The 20458-nt window shown below is 33.5% G+C and overlaps 1 protein-coding gene across 2 annotated transcripts in view; it reads right to left on the bottom strand.

The window, feature by feature from the left end:
* The window catches only part of LOC149796424 (glutamate receptor ionotropic, kainate 2-like), a 342732-nt gene that overhangs the window by 16233 nt on the left and 306041 nt on the right, over positions 1-20458 (bottom strand). Inside the window, exons 6-13 of one of the 2 annotated variants that reach the window (XM_089960221.1) lie at positions 18856-19020; positions 15759-15911; positions 14395-14496; positions 13376-13474; positions 12973-13008; positions 9578-9790; positions 8315-8875; positions 3552-3777 (exon numbers count right to left, since the gene is read on the bottom strand). In XM_089960221.1, coding sequence (XP_089816347.1) covers positions 3552-3777; positions 8315-8875; positions 9578-9790; positions 12973-13008; positions 13376-13474; positions 14395-14496; positions 15759-15911; positions 18856-19020 — 1555 coding nt within the window. The remainder of the gene's footprint in view (positions 1-3551; positions 3778-8314; positions 8876-9577; positions 9791-12972; positions 13009-13375; positions 13475-14394; positions 14497-15758; positions 15912-18855; positions 19021-20458) is intronic. The other variant, XM_089960222.1, reaches the window with a different exon arrangement.

Raw genomic sequence — 20458 nt, 5'->3', positions numbered from 1 at the left:
TACGTTCATGATTACCCATTGCTCGCACACAAGGGAGTAATCACATACTTGGTGAAGTGAATGTTCAACGTTAATTAAAATTTCATATCAACAACTGGAACGATTGAAGCACACCCGAAGAATAACAAGTTTCTTTTACGCGAAATGAGATAAATAAATCATTGTAAGATGTATAAAATGCATACATTTAATTGAGTTGAACAAATAATCACTACGCTACGTTCAATATATTTAAAATGGCTGCATTTGTCAATTCGAATATTTGATATGCAGTCATATGCCAAGTATACAATTTGTGGGATATAGAAAAAATTATAAATCTGAGGAAACAAAAAGAAACGAATTACTTACGAGTGTAGAATTATTGTAACAAACGATCACTATACCATTTCGTAAAAAGTCGAGTTAATACTTTTTGTTTTTGAATAAGTAGTGCTGTAATAAATTACTTCAATAATTAAATTCCCAATAAAAATAAAAAATTTAAATAACTTACAGAAGAAATTTATAACTAGAATTAATCTGTTTTCAAAGTACAATATAAATTAATTCAGCAAACATGCAAAATTAAATAAAATATAAATAAAATCAGATGGCCTTAGTCTTCTTTAATATAGCGTGTAATGAGTATATATTCAACGTTGCATATTATCTGAATTGTTGTATATTTTTTCAGGTGCCGAACAATGTCGGAAGAAGATTGAAGAAGCGTTTAGAAAGTTTGATTTTTGAAAAGGTCCAGCTAGAATTAGCGATTATACTCGTAATGAGAACAAAGACGTACACATTTACCGGAATTGTTGTCAGGAAACGAGGACCATAAACGTAATGAAAGGCACCTGACAAGTTATTTGAATACCTGCAGATATTATTTTTCATAAAATAAACCAGGAATAAAATATTGATATTTTGGCTGGAGAGAATAAGGTAATCTTTTTATGTGGTTTCAAAAATGTTGGATGACTCAAGACGGTATTGATGAATTCAAATTTATCGTGTCTGAGAATGTTTTCTAAATTGTAGATCGACACTCACAATAAGTTAGAGTTATCAGCATTAAAAAGATGTTACAGAACGTTTCAAATTAGATATCTTGGTGATTATCATGACTTCTACGTGAAAATACATTATTGCTGTGTTTCATTTCCTATGATGTTAGGAATTTCTACATGGATAATTACAAACCAGAGTTACGATGTATGTCCTTGATCATACAAGCGTGAACTTAGCAGAGGCGTGATTACGATAGATAAACTAAAGCAAACTATGAATACAATATGTCCATGATGAAGGCAAAATGAGAGATGATGGAAATATATTACAGGAATGTATTAAGTTATTTATTATGTACTTAAATGATACCAATACTAGGGACGAGTGATGGATTGATTGATGCCTGTCATGAATGTTCTTTAGGCCAACAATTAATGATATTAGTGTGGTATGCAAGATTTAGATTTTTTTTAATGATCTTAATTACAATTTTTATATTGCGTGAGTTTTCAACCTTTGCAAACGCAGATAACGCAACAAATCCCTGTGGGTGACATACACAGGCTTGAGGCGAAGCTGCGGCTGTGATGTTTATCAAAGTTCCCAATTGAAAACTCGCGTGGGTGCCTCCCGCGAAGAGCTACGCCTTCCAGTCTGGAGCTTTTATCGATCTCGGCGTCCCAACCTAGTGGTATGATTGATCGCGGCTCTGCATGTATGCGCATTGTTATAAGTTTGGTGCGTTTGTACGAAACAGTAAAATCTTAATGAAAGTTTTGATTATGCATGACTATAATTATAAAATAGGAATTTAAAAAATAATAGATTAAAGTTCCCAACAGTCAAACTTAGCCACCACCATTATAAAATCGAATCGAATTATTATTGGTGGATGTGCCAATTAATAATATCTCAGAAATATAATTATTATACCAGCCGTTGCTATGAACTCACATGTGTGAGATCTCATATGCGATTTCCATCATTGATAAACGACACTGTACGATATAATCATTTTCGACGGAGGAACTGCACGCAAATATAACATTTGTGACTTAGTATCGGCTGCGGGATATGGGTGTATAACGATATCACATAATTTCAGCCATTTTGTTAAGTTCATATATGAGTTCTTTTTTTCAACGTGTTAAGTGCGTGCGTGGTTTAATCGATTAGCTCTTTACCCTAGATATGTTTCTTGACTAATTGTTACAAAGTGGAACACGGCTTAAGTTACACACGAAATTAAAGTCAGATCTGATTATGCACTGTCGGTGTTGATTACACTACCTACCAGGCACGTACAAACGAACAAAGTTTCTTCTCCATACCTTTGTTGCACATTGACTTTGCAATTTTTATCAAACATTATTAATTAAGTGGTTCTACTCTACTTACATTCAAAGCTTTTATATCAATTAATTTCCGATATGTAATAACATGCCATGCGATATCCACGATAATTCTTACGTGTATTTGCATGGTGCCGTTATCTCTAGTACTTTGTTAAATGTTTATCTATTACTTATGTATTCTATTATCCATTACGACTGTTCAATTTCAAAATTTCTATTCAGTTATCATTCTAATTTAAAATTGACAGAAATCGCAGAAATAGTTGAAATGGAAGGAATAGGTATCTGGTTCATTATTATCAGTCATTTTCTGATGACATACTTTCATTTCTCAAGGGTAAAAAGCTTGGTTAAAATGTAACCTCTCGTATCTGGACATGAGTGGATAAAAATTTCAAGAGTAGAATCGTTTGATTAGGATCAGTATTTAATAATCAAGTCAGAGGTATCGTGCTCGCTTCTCGTCGAAGTTCTTTTTATCTTCCTTGTAGGTATTTAATTCGATACGGTAATCATTTTTGTTTACAGAATAAGTCATCAGCAGTATTTTAATATCTTGTTTTTTTTTAATACAACAAAACAGACAATACTGCACTTATTAATATTACAGTGACCATTTTGTAATGTTTTGGAAACACAATAAATGTGCAGTCTTGTCCCTTACATGTGCTTGCAGGTGATTCCAAGCTTAAGTAATGAAAAGTACTATAAAGAAACACCACACGTCATGCATTGGATATGCTCTTTTGACAAGGTACGTTTTGTCGCTAGGACCATAACATCGGTTTACCTTCATTTCTTCTTTCGGGTGGATGGATGAATTTTAGTGTGCATTGATCGCACGATGTATGGATATTGGTAGTTAGGTAATTAATTAGGTTCATAGGTAGGAGGTAGGAAGGTAAATACGTGTAGATATGTATGTAATATTGTAAGAACGATGCTGGAAATGCTTACACCTACATGCAGCCGTCTCTCTTACGATGCATGTATGTATGTATGCAAGAATAAACTCAATGCGTTCGTAAACGTTATCCGAGTTTTGAATGTGAAAGGTCTATAGTAACTGTTAAAGGTTAACATTAAGAATTTTTAAGGGTTTTGTATTTTTATTTACAGGAATGAACTCTGTATTGTATCTACCCTTTGGTGTGAAAGGGATAAACAGAAGTGTATATAAACCACAAAGTATCGTATACCTACTTATTGGAGTTGCTATACCATATCCTTTTGAATCAAGGAAACCTCCGACTTGCATAAGTTGACAGTTTCTTTGTGTTATGTATTCAATAGCTGTGGATTCCATAAAAAATGCGTATTTTCCTTGCAACACTCTTTGTATTCCTTCCTCATAAGTCTTAGTAAACACACTTGGCTCTTTACTTTCCATGAAATTCCACATCCTTTGATATGTTTCTATCTTGGAATCCTACAAAATAAAACAATTCCATTAGACGAAAGTAATTGATCACAATTTTTAATATTAAACATTTTAAAGAACTAATCACATACATGTTAATCCTCGCTTTCAGTCCAAAAATAGTTTTGCTGAAAGTTAAAAAGTGTAAGGTCTTGTTTAATACATAGTTCTGGAGATGAATAATAATTTCTTCCGATCCGTAAACAGTAGTGTGCGCCTTGCTTAAGCTATAGTGTTCTACAAATATACTATTATTTGCCAGCATGGAAAGTCGTCTACTGTTTTTGTACTTTAGGGCTTCCTCCATAGTGTCAAAGGTGCCCTTCCGCTCGCGTGGAGCGGGTGGGTGGCAGGGTTAAGTTAAATAATTGATATTGTCATAAACTGATCCAATGGAGATGAAATTGTTAGTTGCGAATTGGATGTATATAATTTTTTATGTTAGTAATACTAAAGTATTACTCTCAGGCAGTCTGATTTGAATCAAGATCGACCTGTGTTAAATCGGCACCAGTGATGATTTATTTTCTGATGACGTTTCGTACTTCTCCGTCCCCGTGATGTTAAATAACTTATCAGATAAGGGGATACATTTATTGTTCGGGAGATTTATCATTGGAAATGTTATGTTACGAAAGAAGATTTTGACTTTCATGACTGTGAAAGGTGTAATATGATTGGTAAATCAATAGATCACCGGCATTCGTTAATCTACATTTTCTCGGAGTTCAAAATGTTAATCATATTGCACGATCACGCTCTTGACTCTCGGTAATTACCTCATGTAGAATGACCCATATCATAGTACAGGTAATGAGAGGAAAGAATCGTTAAGGAGGCATATGTTGTAGAATAAAGAAAATTCGTAAAGATTTAGTTTTTGTTTTTATTGGGTAACAAATGTCCACAACATTAAATCAATCGCGAAATTGTTTATTTTGATTGGGTTTTCAGGCAATATAGTAGCACCCGCATGAAACTGTATCCCCACTAAAATCGTCCGTTTATTTTTAAATCGGGCAATTTCATCCACTCAATTAATTTCATATGTTTAAAGTATTGATTGTGTAAGGGATTCACATTTCTTTTTCAAAACAAATTATTTATGTCAGAACACTGTTTCATCTTATTCAAGTCAAACGGCGTCAGAAAACGAGTCTTAATAACTAGTGAAAGTTTTCTAAATGGAATATATTTTAGCTAATTAATTTAATTTATGTATTGATTCTGTTCCTTGTCTTATTAGTGTTCGGTCTGTATAGCTCATGTAAGCTCTAATTATAATTTGCCAACTCATTATTTGGACAGACTGGTAAAAATGAGATTTGTCATTAGCCAGAAGCTGAAGGAAATACTCCCGCGAACCCGTCAAATGCAATTACAGTCACAATAGATATACAGACCTGGATACATCAGCCGGGAACTCTATATAACCTCAAAAGAAATTCCACTCTGGTCCTTTCGGACTGGGAAACACTGAGGCCATGTGGTAATGTTGAACATATTAGGTTTATCATTGAGGAACACTCTACAGGCCCACTAGAATATATCATTAAGATGCCATTTTGAGGACCTTAGGGAATTTAATTTTTTTTTAAAAACGGTCACTTAAAGAATTAGTAAAGTTTGGTTACACGTAACACAGAAACCGAAACGTAACCGAATAACCGCGCTACGTAACATGTCATATACTTATTAAAACCTAGGAATAGCTATATTAAACACTTGCAACTTACTTCAGGGCACGGGTCTCATAGCGATTTTTAAATGTACAGCTCGACACTCAGTACAACGTAAACATTAACCGTAAAAAATAATGGTATTTCCTTTAGGAAAATGTAATTATTAGTGTACAAAGGACACAAGTAGAATAGGAGAAGAACAAACGATGCATGAGATTTGTATTCAGCTATTAACTTAAATCAATACAACATGATTTAAAATACTCGCCACTTTCAAATTAAATTTAAATAAAATCAGAAGCCTTCAGTGTAATTTTTGGGATTTCATGTCCCCTCATAAGAAGGTCAATGGTTGGGGGAATATATGTGACGTTGCAACAGGCAGTCATTCCTAGAAGTAAATCAGTTATTCTCATCCTCATTTTAGATTTGACTAACATAATTCTAGAAACAAATTGCTCGCAGGCAAAAGTGTTTCAGAATCGGGTCATTATTTTCCGAGTGAAAGAGGAACGTTTAGGATAATTGTCACCTGGGAAATATGTATACTGCAGTGTCTTGTTCCCGAAAATCGTGGAACATGGTGTTGAATTCTTTAATCAGAAAGTTGTTGAATTGTCTGCATATGCATCACATCAAAATGTATTGTTTTGATTCTTGGTGCGGGAAAATAACAAGCACTGCAATTTCTAAACTTGCTTTTCCAGAGTCTGTGATTGTTCTAAAATGCCTTAATGTGTACAAGTTTTATTATTGCAAAATGCAGTGAAACATTCACTTCTTCCAATCGATTTTCATATAAGATAACTCCAATCTGATTTTAGCAACAACGTTTCGATGCGATTGAGCCAACCCTAGTTGGAACCCTTTCAGCTGATATCCCGCTTAGCCTCTTATTAAAAGCATTTTGTACTTCCGGGAAAATGTCTTCTCTCATTGTGGTATTCTGTATTAGTTGAAGCGCAAACTGTACTTCGGTAATCTTGAATTTAGCATAAACTCTGCCAACCAAATTAACCAGTTGATCTGTATCGTTGACATATATGCTCTAGTCTAGTGCAATTGGAAACGCTTCACATTGTGTAAACAGTTCTTTGAGATTTAATTTTATGTCCTCAGCCATTCTGTCGATACGTCTTGCCCGAGTCCAACAAAAAAGAGGTATTTGTTCAACTCCTTGCTTTTGTCAGGAAGCATTACTTTCGCGACAGAACTGAGATTATTTGACAATGTCTCCCTCAGACCATGGCTTCGAGTGTTTCACAATTCTTTTACTGAAAATAAAGGTTGTCCAAATAATGCTAGTTTCATTATAACGTTCGCTGAAAAGTATGTGTTAGCCAGCCAAACCCATTTCCAAATTTCTACCATATCTTTCCTCAGTTTGCCTTTGAAATTGTCGTAATTGGAATGCCTGGAATAAGAGTGCTTTTTCAAGTTAAATACTTTCAAAACGGAAACATTTTTTAAAAAAACAAATCGTACAATCAGGGTTCGCGTTTTGAATGTTGAACAAGTAATCATCAGTTCACTTCTCTTGAAATACACAACACACTTTGCATATATTCCTCTTCTAGAATGATTCCATCTCGATGGATCTGAACGTAGCCACATATGTAAAGAAAATCTATTATAATAAATCATAACTGCATAAACAAGGTGGATAATGAAAGATCAGTACCCAAAAACTCACCAACGAGGCAAGAGTTTGGAAGAAGTTCAAAGACTCCTCGTAGTGGAAATATGTAAACACAAATACAACAACAACAACAACAACATCAACAACAATACTACTACTACTACTGCTACTACTACTACTACTACTAATAATAATAATAAAGTGTTACGGATAATAGAAAGTACACGAAATTATTTACATTTAGAAATCATCCAACGACCATACGTTTAGTTAGGTATTTTGTCAATATTCGAACAAAGCATTTTGAAGCAAATATTGAAAATAATTGGTTATTATTGACAATTACAAAAACAAACGCTCTGATTGCAAAATTAAAGCTAATTAAAGAGAGTTGATAACATGACGGTGCAAGTAGAATCCATGTATGTATAAGGTTCAGCAATACATCAACGTATCCTCGATATTTTAGTGCAGAGTAACAGTTTCGCAGTAAAACTGGCAAAGGTAAAATAAAAGATAGAATTAAAAACTAGCAATCTAAACGATTAAAGGCAACGATGTAAATATTCTTTCAGACATATATAATATAAAAAGTAAGTAAACAGTCGAATTCCAAATTAGAGACTAATGTTTTGATATAAAACGCACTCTATCAGATGAAAAAACGTGTTATAAGATGAATGTGTTCCTCAATCAGAGGGCACTGGCAACGCACGCAATCTGGTTTAGGTCCACCCTTTAAGTAGGTAAATATGCGACTCATCTAAGTGGGCAAATGAATACCAACTCATCTCTAATATTTGTTTTAAAAGGAGGGATGGAAAAAGCCAATAAAAGATTAGATAATCTCGATGTTTGTTTGAGTAGTTATCATGTGATATAATTTGCCCAGTTGATGAAGCAAGCTTATTAATATAACATTTAAAATTATAATATAGAATCTTCCATTCATAAACGGATGACCGAAGGACAACTTTGGTTGCTCTGTCTGTTATGTCATTGCCCTTAGGCAGTCAGTACAATGTGACACCTTTACCGTAATTTATGTGCAAGTCATTGTTATGAAGGACTCTTACAGAATTTATGCTTTTCCAAGGCTTTCAGTATAGAACGGTTTCGATATCATTCGATGATATTGTTGCTGGTGCAAGTAGATAAGCAGGAAAGAGCGGAAAGATCAAAATATAAATTTAAACGATTCAAGCAGATAGAGAATTTTACTTACTTTGAAAAATGTCATAGTGGACCCTCCTGCCAGGGTCCCATATGCAATCTCTGTCTGTTTTGATAAGTCATCGGCATTTTCAATTGGAGATACCATTCTCTCCACAGTCAGAAAAGCTGCCAAATTTGCGGTATAGGAAGATATGATAATCAGAGTGAAAAACCACCACGTTCCACCAACAATCCTTGTTGATACAGCCCGCGGATTTACATCTGACCCCTGCTGCATCAGGGTCCCAACGGTGAACCAGAAACTGTTCGAAAGAGTGAACGCGTTTTCCACAGAATCTGTGTCTTGGTTACATGGGTGTGGATTGTACCACTCATACGGGCTGAATCGGGCAAGAACAAAGATTGTGAAACTCACAAGAATATATGCTGCGACTATATATATCCAAATGTCAAGTGCTAAAGGGTTGAGAAAAGAAAATAAACCAGGTTTCTCCGGGCGAGGCTTTTTGAAAAGAATGCTGATGCCCAAATTAAGGAATGGTTTAGTGAAGTCAATATACTGCTCTCGTTCGTAGCTTATGGTCAAAGCCGCTATCGCCATGTCAGCTTTCTGGAACGACAATACAAATTAAAGAGCGGCATCATTTAACTGCACAATACAAATTAGACAAACATTATTGACACATTTTCATAACTGATGTCCGCTCAGTCACTCAGATTTAATTTTGAACTACATAGGTTCAAGTGAGTATGCTTATAGTCTCAATCATTTTGGAGCATTTGTTACGCATGATAACAATCACTTTAATCTGAAATCGTTACTGATGCATGATAGAACATATGTACAAGTTCTTTGATAATGCCTAGTGTCGCTCTATTACGTGTTTAATGTAAATTATGGGACAAATGATGCCCTGCTATAAGCATACATCAATAGATCCCACACCCCCAGGTGCAGGCCGAAAGAAAGCTGCAAGAATGTCAACCGTGTTCAAAACATATCAGTGAAACTATTGATCTTTTTAATTAGATACAAATTAATTAGCCAAGGGTTTTAACTTAAATTCAGTTATAAAAAGAATCACCATACACCACTGATATGTTAATAAGTAATAATTTACCTATTTCGAACTTAGTCATGTATGTACCATTTTTACTAACTTTGTGTCAATTGATTCACAAAAAATTGTTCTTTAAAATATAATTATTGTTTTGCAGTACTTATTCAACAGTTTTTTCACATTTGTGAAGGTGTTGATTTGTCGAGTGTAACACAAAATTCAATAATTAGATCTATTATTTGTACTCTTACTCTGTCAATAAGCTGTCTAACCATGCCATCCCACTGTTTTGTTGCTTTATCATATACGCCATACCGTCCGTCCGGTACGAGCTCAATTGTGTAATCAAACCCTTCTATTTTGGCAATTTCGTTCAGCAAGTCTATACAAAAGCCCTCGAATCTTTCATTACCATACAGCTTTCTTTTCTTTTGATCTTCTTTCATTATTACATACGGAGGTTCCTATGATAAGCAGAAAAAACGAAACAAGCATGTGTTAGATTCAACAAGAAAGAGTGTAACATATCCTGAAATATCTCTTATTTTAACTTCAGTAATTTCAGCCCAATATAGAGCTAAGTATATTACATATATGTGACGTTCCAATTCTCCAAACATCAAAACTTATGGAAATAAAATCATTTGAAAATTTCAAGGTATTTTTACGATTTTCTATTTGACGTTGTGCCACATACATGACTCCAGAAAGTGTTCTAAATATTGCAGTCAAGGGAACACAAATCTAGTATATGAATACAAAGAAGGTTTGTGGAAATCTCACGCTGTGTCTAGCCTGAACCTTTCAAAGGGTTTTAATAAGATGTCCACATTTTGTCATTATCATTTGATAAGCTTGAACACAGACAGTCCGAGTCATCTAGTTTTCCAATATGTTTAATATGATCATATTCTTGATTGTGCGAGCATTTACATAGTAAACAAACTAAGGTAAATTACAAAACGTGAACTCATTTAACACGTAAGTAATTGCTCAATTTTAGAGGCTATTAAATTCATAAAAATAATAAAGGTCATATGTAAGGTTAACATTTGTTTCTATTTTTCATAATTATTGTGAAATAGAAAATATAAATAAAGTTACCATGTAACAATTTATAACCACAACAAGTTTGTCATAATCATTTTAATTGCGTCATATATATATATATATATATATATATATATATATATATATATATATATATATATATATATATATATATATATATATATATATATATATATCTTAATGTACTAATGCCTCCGTCTAGCGAAGTTGTAATCGATTGCAAAATCATATATAAATCACATGCGTTATAATGGATGAAGCAACGTCACTCTTAACAATATGAATAGAAAATATATCAAATAGTGTTATCAGAGTGACCGTAAAAAGAATTATTATTGCTTCTAGTTTTATTTTTAGCATAAATGTAGTATGGAATCAAATACATGGCATGTGATCCAGAGCTCCCATTGAAAGAAAAAGAACATGCGGTTTCAATAGCTCCTTTTTACCCGTTGAATTCGGTCTTTAGAAGGCCTTGCATTCCGATTCAATTCTGGTGTAAGAAGGATACAATTTTTATAAAGACACCCTCGCAAGGTTCCATCACAAAATGTTTCGGTACATTTCATTGATGATACTGACAAGAAGTTAAATGTAAATGTATACATGTAATGAAATCAGGAATACAAATGGATTCATACATAACTTCTAGCTCTTTTCTCACTTTTAAACCTGGTTACAAATAAATGTTTTTCAACACAAATGTATTTGGAAAATATGTGAGTACAATAAATTGATGATACATATTAACTAAGAAAAAACAAGATTTATGAAACCTTTCCAAATTTAGCATGTGTATACATATGCGATATTAGAAAACCGTTCATCATCAATATTTTGACCAACGGTTCCTGTTTTGTTTTTCATTTGAATAACAAAATGATCGTATTTAACGTAAGAAGTATAAGAAGAAATGCAAAGAGCAAATATAAATTTGATGGGTAGTATACTGCTTATAAATGGAACGTACTGCACCCTGTATAAGATGAATACACCACCACCACCTCATGTAACAGGATAGGAATTTCTTTGCAGAAGATTACGTCTGTACTGTTCGTACTTGAAAAATGTTTTGATCATATATTGTGCATATTCTCTTTCTTGTCAAATCTATCACAAGTTAGATATATGGGGAATAGATAAAGAAAACATTATCTTTGTTTCACAGAGTAAAGAAGTCCTGATGATCACGTGAGCGTTCAATAATGAATATTTACCGAAATTGTTCGGTGGCTGGAAATGCAGTTTTGGTAAGATACGAAGATTTTTAAATGTTTGCAACATATGAATGCTAAACGCTCTACTTTCTTAACTAAACTAAACGACGGCATATTCAGCGCCATTATTTCGTTATTTCTTTCTCATTGTACATGCGATCGGATCTGTCGTTTATTGTACAGAAATTCGTTAGTTATATATTGGACAATCCTTTAAAACTGAGGTATCGACATATTACATTTGACATCTCTATTGAGAATAAATATTTTTGAAAAATTAGATTTTATATTTAAATGCTACTGAATTTATTAGTAAATTAGTCATTAAAATGTACCGTGTGTGCTAGATATTAGAAGAGACTATTTAAACGATTCATTAAACACTATCTTTAAAATAAGATATTGGATTGCTCAGTACGACATCGGGTGATTAAAAAAAATATATGAATGAATAACTAAATTATTTATTTTAATATATCATGTATGTATGTAAAACCATTCTTAATATTTGCATTTTTTAAATGTCAGAAAAAATAAAGTCTCACTGTTAGAAATTATAACAATTTTTTATTTAAAAAATGATTTTAAAATTTCTTTGAAAATAATGCAAGAAAAATCATTTCATATTATATTTTCTCTCTTGAAAGTTCTACTTGACAGCAAAGTAAGCCGTTGCACACACCTTTAAAAAGCTGCTAGTATAAAACGAAAGCGGTTAATATAGTTTAACAAGCTGTACACAGTTTGCTACTATTGTACGCAAATTTATGTAGTGTTAGTAAACCTCAAACTAAGGTCACTTTGTCAACAACAAAAGTATACGTTAATATACATCTCACATAACAACGCTTTAGCTATGTTAGAATCAACTGCATGTTGTGTTAGTAGTATTACATAACACGGGTTAGTAGAGGTTCAGTTAGTTGAAGCAGGACCTGGTCGTTTTCATCTTCAACAGAATAAAAAATATTGATCTAGTCCCGTGAAATCTGAGAAATTGTGCTCAAACACATTAATAATACTCCTAAATTCATGGTAGACTGAATAGTACCATCTAACACAACATGTAACATATATAATTCGCAAAAGGCGATGTTCTTGAGGGCTGGTTAAACAAGGGACACACCATGCTCTTAATTCTGTAAAGTGGTGAAAATTCATATAGAGATTTTGATGCTCACTGACGATGCATATGTTGACGACCGAGATGTTGAAATCTTTTAAAAGCTTGATTTTTACATTTAGTTGAAGATGAAAAGACGACAAAATAACTTGTCTGCGGCCATGTCTATATTTAGATACGCAGAACAGCCAGTAGTTTCTAGAACAATACTGAATGTTAACCAATCAGAACATACCAGAAGAGTAGTCACGACGTATTGTTCGCGATCTTTCTGAAACGATATCAAAGTTGCATGCATCACTGATCGTTAGGAAAGATGGACATCAAATATGAACAAAAAGAACATATATAAACTATTATTAGGTCATGCAATTAAGATCTACCTGTGTGCTGAAAACAATTATTAATGTGATGTCGGTACAAGCAGAAGAATCACGATACTTTACTAAGCTGATGTTACAAGTACAGTATCTTCAACGAGTTAAAATAAAAGTGTCAATACAAATGATTTGATGATCTCCAATGCGGCCATCTGCCATCTTGTTTCAACAATGTCATGCAGATGTATGATATAAAAAAATGAATTCATTACGTAATGAGAATTTATTGTGATTAGCATTCCAATCAGAGGCACTTACAAGTAATGTTGATACAACGAGTGTTTTATTCCCAAATACGCCACCTTTGTATCGTTTCGTTGACACATTAGCCCCCTTTTCAAACACCCATGTTCCTGACTGAAAGAAAAGAAGAAAATAATTCAATCACCACATGTAATGGTTTATAAGCCGTTATCAGGTGCACATTGTGAAGACTTAGACCTTCTGCCGCATCATGCGCCGCCAGACCTTCGTTAGGAGTTATTAGTAGAACAGAAGAACTCAAGATACATGCTGTGTGCAGTCGGACAAGATGTATACCAGAGTACGTACGGTAATGCATTTTCATACGATTATCTATTTCTTGAATCCCATGCTTAAGAGAATGCTGATGAATACTAGGATGTGCTTTAAACGGGCAGGCCGGTTAGTGGTTGGAATGTACGAAAGAGATTTAGGCATGGCAGTCAAACTGGTTTTATTATCGTTGCAAGCTTGTACCTTTGCAAAAATGAAGACGTTATTGTATCAACAAAGACAAACCAGAAACTCAAAAAGTATGGATTTAAATGACATGCTTTGAAATTCATGACAAATATAATTTCTACTATTAGTGTAAAACTATTTTAACCTATGACAATGTTCCAGTAAATACAATTAATGTCACTAATCTGTTTTATTAAAAAGGGAATCGACGAGCAAAACAAGACCGTATTGCTTTATATTTAATCATTCGTTTCACTGTTAAAACACAAACAATATGTACTCGTAAATGATTGTCTTTCCCTTTTTCTAAATACGTATATTGGAAAATAGATAAATAAATGAAAATATCAAAAACATATTTCATATAATTTATATTCTTTTATAGATTCCCTGATAACAATATTTTGCCAAGTATAACATCTGGATAGAATGAATCACCATCCAGTAAAATTACTAATATGGCTAGCTTATATACACTAATTTTATCGGCAATAATGAGCTAGTTGAATCAATAGATAAATGACATTGCATGGCGCATGACAATCAATGATTTTCATTTATTATCTGATTACCTTTTCAAGTCCTGACTCTCTTAATTCCAGAATATCCAGTGTGAAGTCCAATCTTCTTCCATGTTGAAGTTTTATTAGACCTGTCAAACCACGGGTCTCAACCTGTAGACACAGGAGATACAAGGAAATCTCATGTAACACCATACAATGTCCATGCAACGCAACACGAAGGATTCAACCAGTAGACACAGGAGATACAAGGAAATCTCATGTAACACCATACAATGTCCATGCAACGCAACACGAAGGATTCAACATGTAGACACAGGAGATACAAGGAAATCTCACGTAATACCATACAATGTCCATGCCACGCAACACGAAGGATTCAACCTGTAGACGTAGGAGATATAAGGAAATCTCATATAACACCATAAAATATCCATGCAACGCAACACGAAGGATTCGCGCTCATATCACAGGTCATATAAAACAAACACAAACAAAACAAAACAAAACGAATAAACGAAGCAAACAAACAAACAAAAATTAAAAGAATGATGGGAATCTGCACGTTTGATTTGTGTCAAGCATACACCTATCGGAGCAACATTCAGACCCCTATTCACAAGAGAAACATAGCCTATGGAATTCATTTCCAAGAAAATAAATATACTATTTTGAACTATTTACAGGCTTTTTCAAAAACAGTCTTGTGCACCGATTATCCCTCTCATAAAGTATGTCGCCAAATACTCATACAGGCAGACAGACAGACATACACACACACACACACACACACACACACACACACACGCGGGAAATAATTCAGAAATTGTCTATTGGATAAATCGCTGAGAAATAAGTATTCTTCGTGCTGCCGGTTTTATATCATACTTTTCTTTCTATTGTGGAATGTCGTCATTGATTGATAGGAGAATGATATATATATATATATATATATATATATATATATATATATATATATATATATATATATATATATATATATATATATATATATATATTGACACGAGTCGCAATAGCTTGGTTGATAGAGCGTTGGAATGATTATCAAAATGACGCAGGTACAAAATCCTACCAACAGCTTGGACGTAGTTCTCATTTCCTGGGCATGTTCTAGCTGATAACGTGTTAAAAATGCTGTCAAAACCAATATCAAGACAAAGAGGAAAAAAACAATCCCTATGTTTAGACCAATGTCTTCATCAGGGTGACGATACAGAAAAGGAATTATTTTTTACGAATAAGGTGAACAAATTGGGATCCAGACTAAAGCCCAATAGCGTATACTGGTTAGTATATATAAGGTGTGTGTGTGTGTGTGTTTGTGTGTTGGAGAGAGAGAGAGAGAGAGAGAGAGAGAGAGAGAGAGAGAGAGAGAGAGAGAGAGAAATATTTACCGTGTTGAGATAATTGTATAGCGTTGCTCCAGCCTCCCATGGCAGCGAATTTTCACAAGTGGAGTTTGGAGAGGGTAGATTTATACTTCTTATGGCTTCTTTGACAGCCGTTGCGAAAAGTAGTACGGCATCAAACAAAAGGGCACACTGATACTGTAAGATAAAACGACTAGTACAGCATCAAACAGAATGACACACTTATACAATAACAGAAGACGAGTAGTACGACATGAAAAAAAGGCACACAAATATTAAAACAGAAGACGATTAGAACATCATGAACCAGATTTTCACACTGATACTGTATGTCACGATGATAACAGAGCAGATGTACAATAAATACTACAAATGTATTAACACGAATACTATCTGGAAAACACCTGAAGATAAATTATAATTGTGTTTTTCCGATTACGCTCAGCGCTGTTTTTGGTGTATTTTTCAAAATTGGCAGCCTGTTGAGTACTGTTAAATCTGATTTCTCTATCTTCTTCTCTGATCAAAGACCACGTGGAAATAGGGACCTGGGATAAATTAAACTGATTTTGTTTTGAATATTCACTTTTTTGTTTAAACATTTTATTGCCAAGACGATCAAAAGTATGTATAGAGAGCAAAAAGATTGGAAACAAGTTTCTCAACTTACAAGTTCCTCTCCATTATAAACATAAATAAGTCATTAACAAACATGCGTGCAATAGCTCTGGAAAATTAACTTAGGCTGACATATATACAGTTGAGGACGGCATTTTATCTATATTTCTCAATACTGGGGATATGAAGTGGGCATTCAGACCTCTTTACGCTCTTCTGTACGAGAAGAATAGAATTGTGTAAGAGATAAAAATTCGCAGCAAATAATTGTAATATCATTCAACTGAAATAAAAATTATTTGCAGCGAAAATAAAAAAAACAAACATACTTGATAATATTCGTTGATAATAATCTTCCAAGTCTACAGCTTAGATATACTAGAATAGATACGGAAGCAGCAATTGTGATTTCCTTGCTGTAATGATAACTGTCCTGGGTAGAGTTGTCGTTACTGTCTTCGAGAACGCCCACTTAAAGGTCGCAGCTATTGCACAAGGGAAATAATTCAGAAATTGTCTATTGGATAAATTGCTGAGAAATAAATATTCTTCGTGCTGCCGGTTTTATGTCATACTTTTCTTTCTATTGTGGAATGTCGTAATTGATTGATCGGATAATACTACTGCTACTACAACTACTACTACCACTACTACTACTAATCATAATAACACATATACAACTACTACTACTAATTATTATTATTATTATTATTATTATTATTGCCTTTATGGCCAAAGGCACCAACAATTGATCACCATCTTCACCTATGAGACGAAATTCATTTCTCAAACTTTCACAAATATTGATGAAGTTGTGCAATCTCTGTAAAGTACCTAAAAAGACAACGTTGTATTTCATCGGAGCTTCAGAGGAGGGAACCACAACTTAGCAAGGTGGTTTATTTGGGTGCCAAAATGGAAGATTTACAAACCAAAAAAGAAAGACATCTACATCGTACAGATAAAATGTCAACCTTCACAATTGCTCATCGGTTGGATTATTGGTGGGCATAGGAAATGTAAAGAAAATTAGATAACAGTGACATGTGTCAAATAGCTCAATCATTTTGCTTCATTGTTACACACGTAAAACAGAGAGGCTCTCAAGCTCGAAAGAATAACTCTTTTTGACATCTCTCAAGGAAATCTAAATTAGCCGTCAGCGAACATGTTCTAAGTAAAAAGAGACAAGCAAGAGAGATTATATTCATTCAAGTTTGTGAATTAAACGTCATTTGAATGACAGTTTCTAGCAACTTATTAGAATTGTACGTCAATTGCATGATCGTTTCTAGCAACTTATTAGAATTGTACGTCAATTGCATGATCGTTTCTAGCAACTTATTAGAATTGTACGTCAATTGCATGATCGTTTCTAGCAACTTATTAGAATTGTACGTCAATTGCATGATCGTTTCTAGCAACTTATTAGAATTGTACGTCAATTGCATGATCGTTTCTAGCAACTTATTAGAATTGTACGTCAGTATCATGATAGTTTCTAGCAACTTATTAGAATTGTACGTCAATTGCATGACATTTTCTAACAACTTATTAGAAATGTAGGTTAATATCATGACAGTTTCTAGCAACTTATCAGAATCATAAGTCAATCGCATGACAGTTTTGAGCGACTTATTAGAATAGTTCGCCAATAACATGACAGTTTCTAGCAACTTATTATAAATGCACGTCAAATGCATGACAGTTTTTAGCAACTTATTAGAACTGTACGTCAATTGCATGACAGTTTCTAGCACATTATTAAATGTGTACGTCAATTGCTTGATAGTATTTAGCAACGTATTTGAATTGTACGTCAATTGCATAACAGTTTCTAGTACCTTATTAGAATTGTACGGCAATTGCATGACATTTGCTAGTACTTTATTAGAATTGTAGGTCAATTGCATGTGAACTTTAGCACCTTATTAGAAATGTACGCAAATTGCATGACAATTTCTAGCATCTTATTAGAAGTCTACGTCCACTGAATGAAAGTTTCTCGCAATTGTACGTCAGTTGCATGACACCTTCTAGCACCTTATTAGACGCGCTCTCGATGGCTCAACTGTTTGTTTGATGAAGTCTTTGGGAGAAAACTAATGCTGCCTTTGACTCTGGAGAAGACGTCAGAAAATGGTTTGAAATAGTCTGTGAGTTGGACAATGCGTTATCCTTGCAACAGCGATTACGTTTAACCCCTAATGTTGTCTTTGGATATGTAATTAACTGAATGTTGATGCTAACTTACAACATAATCATATATCAGATATAATATTAATGAATTATAAAGATTTATACGATGCACTGTCTAAAAATATCTACGCGCGGACGTCAAAGAAGGAATGTAAGTAGTTTGAATCTAGGTGTGTGATGCGAAACATGACAAATCAGCTGTGTCTAACGCCATATCCAGCATGTATATTTAAATGGGTATGTAGTAAATCTGAATACATTGTTTCATTGTATACGATAAGTGCAAAAGTATCAAGGCAATTACCGGTATAGTAGACCCATTTAGAATCTGTAATCGAGTGTTTTCCCAGTAGTTGTACATATCATCCAATATTTGCCGGGTAAAAATGTCTTTGGTATCGACGAGTCTAAACCCTGTCAGATTGACGTAATTGTGTCGATAGTCATCAAGATCAATGAGTTCAATATCCTGCAATATGACATATACATAAATTACTTACTGCAGCAAAGGCCTCACGTGCCATTATATATAGAAGAAATGCACTCACCTACACGGATAATAGATATACCCAAAACAACCTGATATTTAGAAAATAACACAAATAACTAAGGGGACAGAGAAGAATAAATTATATTAGGTGACATTTGTATTCCGATAAAAACTTCATTGTAATGCTGCGTGTTACAGAAGAAGTCTCATTTAATGAAAAATAAATAAATCCAAGCTACATTATGTCATTATCTGATAGAAAACTTGTAATAGGGAATTATTTAAACGCCTTATAAACTATTCGATTGCTGTTGTTTAGAGGAAAGTGTAAATAGTACTATAATTATAAACTATTGAATGCCACCTTTGCTATCATCAAAATTGTCTACAGTCATTGCATTTTAAATCTTTATGTTTTATTTTTAAAAATACATCTTAAGATCAAAGTAATGAATTGTCTGTAGAAGAAGGATCACAGTGAACATAGTGCAGCTGAAAACATCGCATTGTAATAGGACATTATGTCCATAGTTATGCCTCAAAATATAGAATATACGTTTTGAACCACCCAGTTTGTGTCCACGACATTCCTTTGTCTATTTTGATGGCTTATGTTACAAAGGTTCATATATATATATATATATATATATATATATATATATATATATATATATATATATATATATATATATATATATATATATATATATATATATATATATATATATGTAGAAGCAGCCATGTGAAATTTCGCAAACGTAACCGTTTTTGTTCTATTTGTTTGTCTTGTCTATGTTTTATAGTTGCCTTTGAAAAATACTTTTCAAAGGGTCGAAATCGCTCAAGCTAGCTATATACTAGTTTCGCACTGTTCGTTGTCAGTTTATTGTATATATATATATGAAAGTGTATATCGCCTTTTCACTAATGAAACGAATATTGTTTTTTTTACACATTCTGTCTGATTATTGGTGACACCTATGAATCCTTATACAATTAGACCTCAAAACAGACAGCTGGCATGGCGTGAAGATTACTACTGTGTGCTAGAGAACGAGTCACTAGAGACTAGAGCTGACATCTTGTTACACTTCTATGTTCGTAAACTAAGTAAAAGAAAAGGGAGAAAAGAATTGTTTTTGTAAACTTCAACTAATAATTTATTTCCCAAGAACGCATGCTGAAATTTTAAAAAAAAAATTGACAGTATTGTGAATTAAATCCCTATTGATCTTTACAGTTTTATGTACAAGTCCCAATGTATGAAGTTCCATTTAAATTCCAGTGGCATTCCAAAGTCCGATAACGAACATATGAATGTGGCTGTAGTCTAGAACGTGCTGATATGTCAATAACCTAGAATGTGGCGATGTTCTAATAATCTTTTGATGAATCAAATTAATATAATCCAAAATGT

Source organism: Sinohyriopsis cumingii, chromosome 6 (assembly GCF_028554795.1).
Source record: "Sinohyriopsis cumingii isolate HCF-2022 chromosome 6, ASM2855479v2, whole genome shotgun sequence".
NCBI lineage: Eukaryota > Metazoa > Mollusca > Bivalvia > Unionida > Unionidae > Sinohyriopsis > Sinohyriopsis cumingii.
This window is presented reverse-complemented; position numbering and strand designations above follow the sequence as displayed.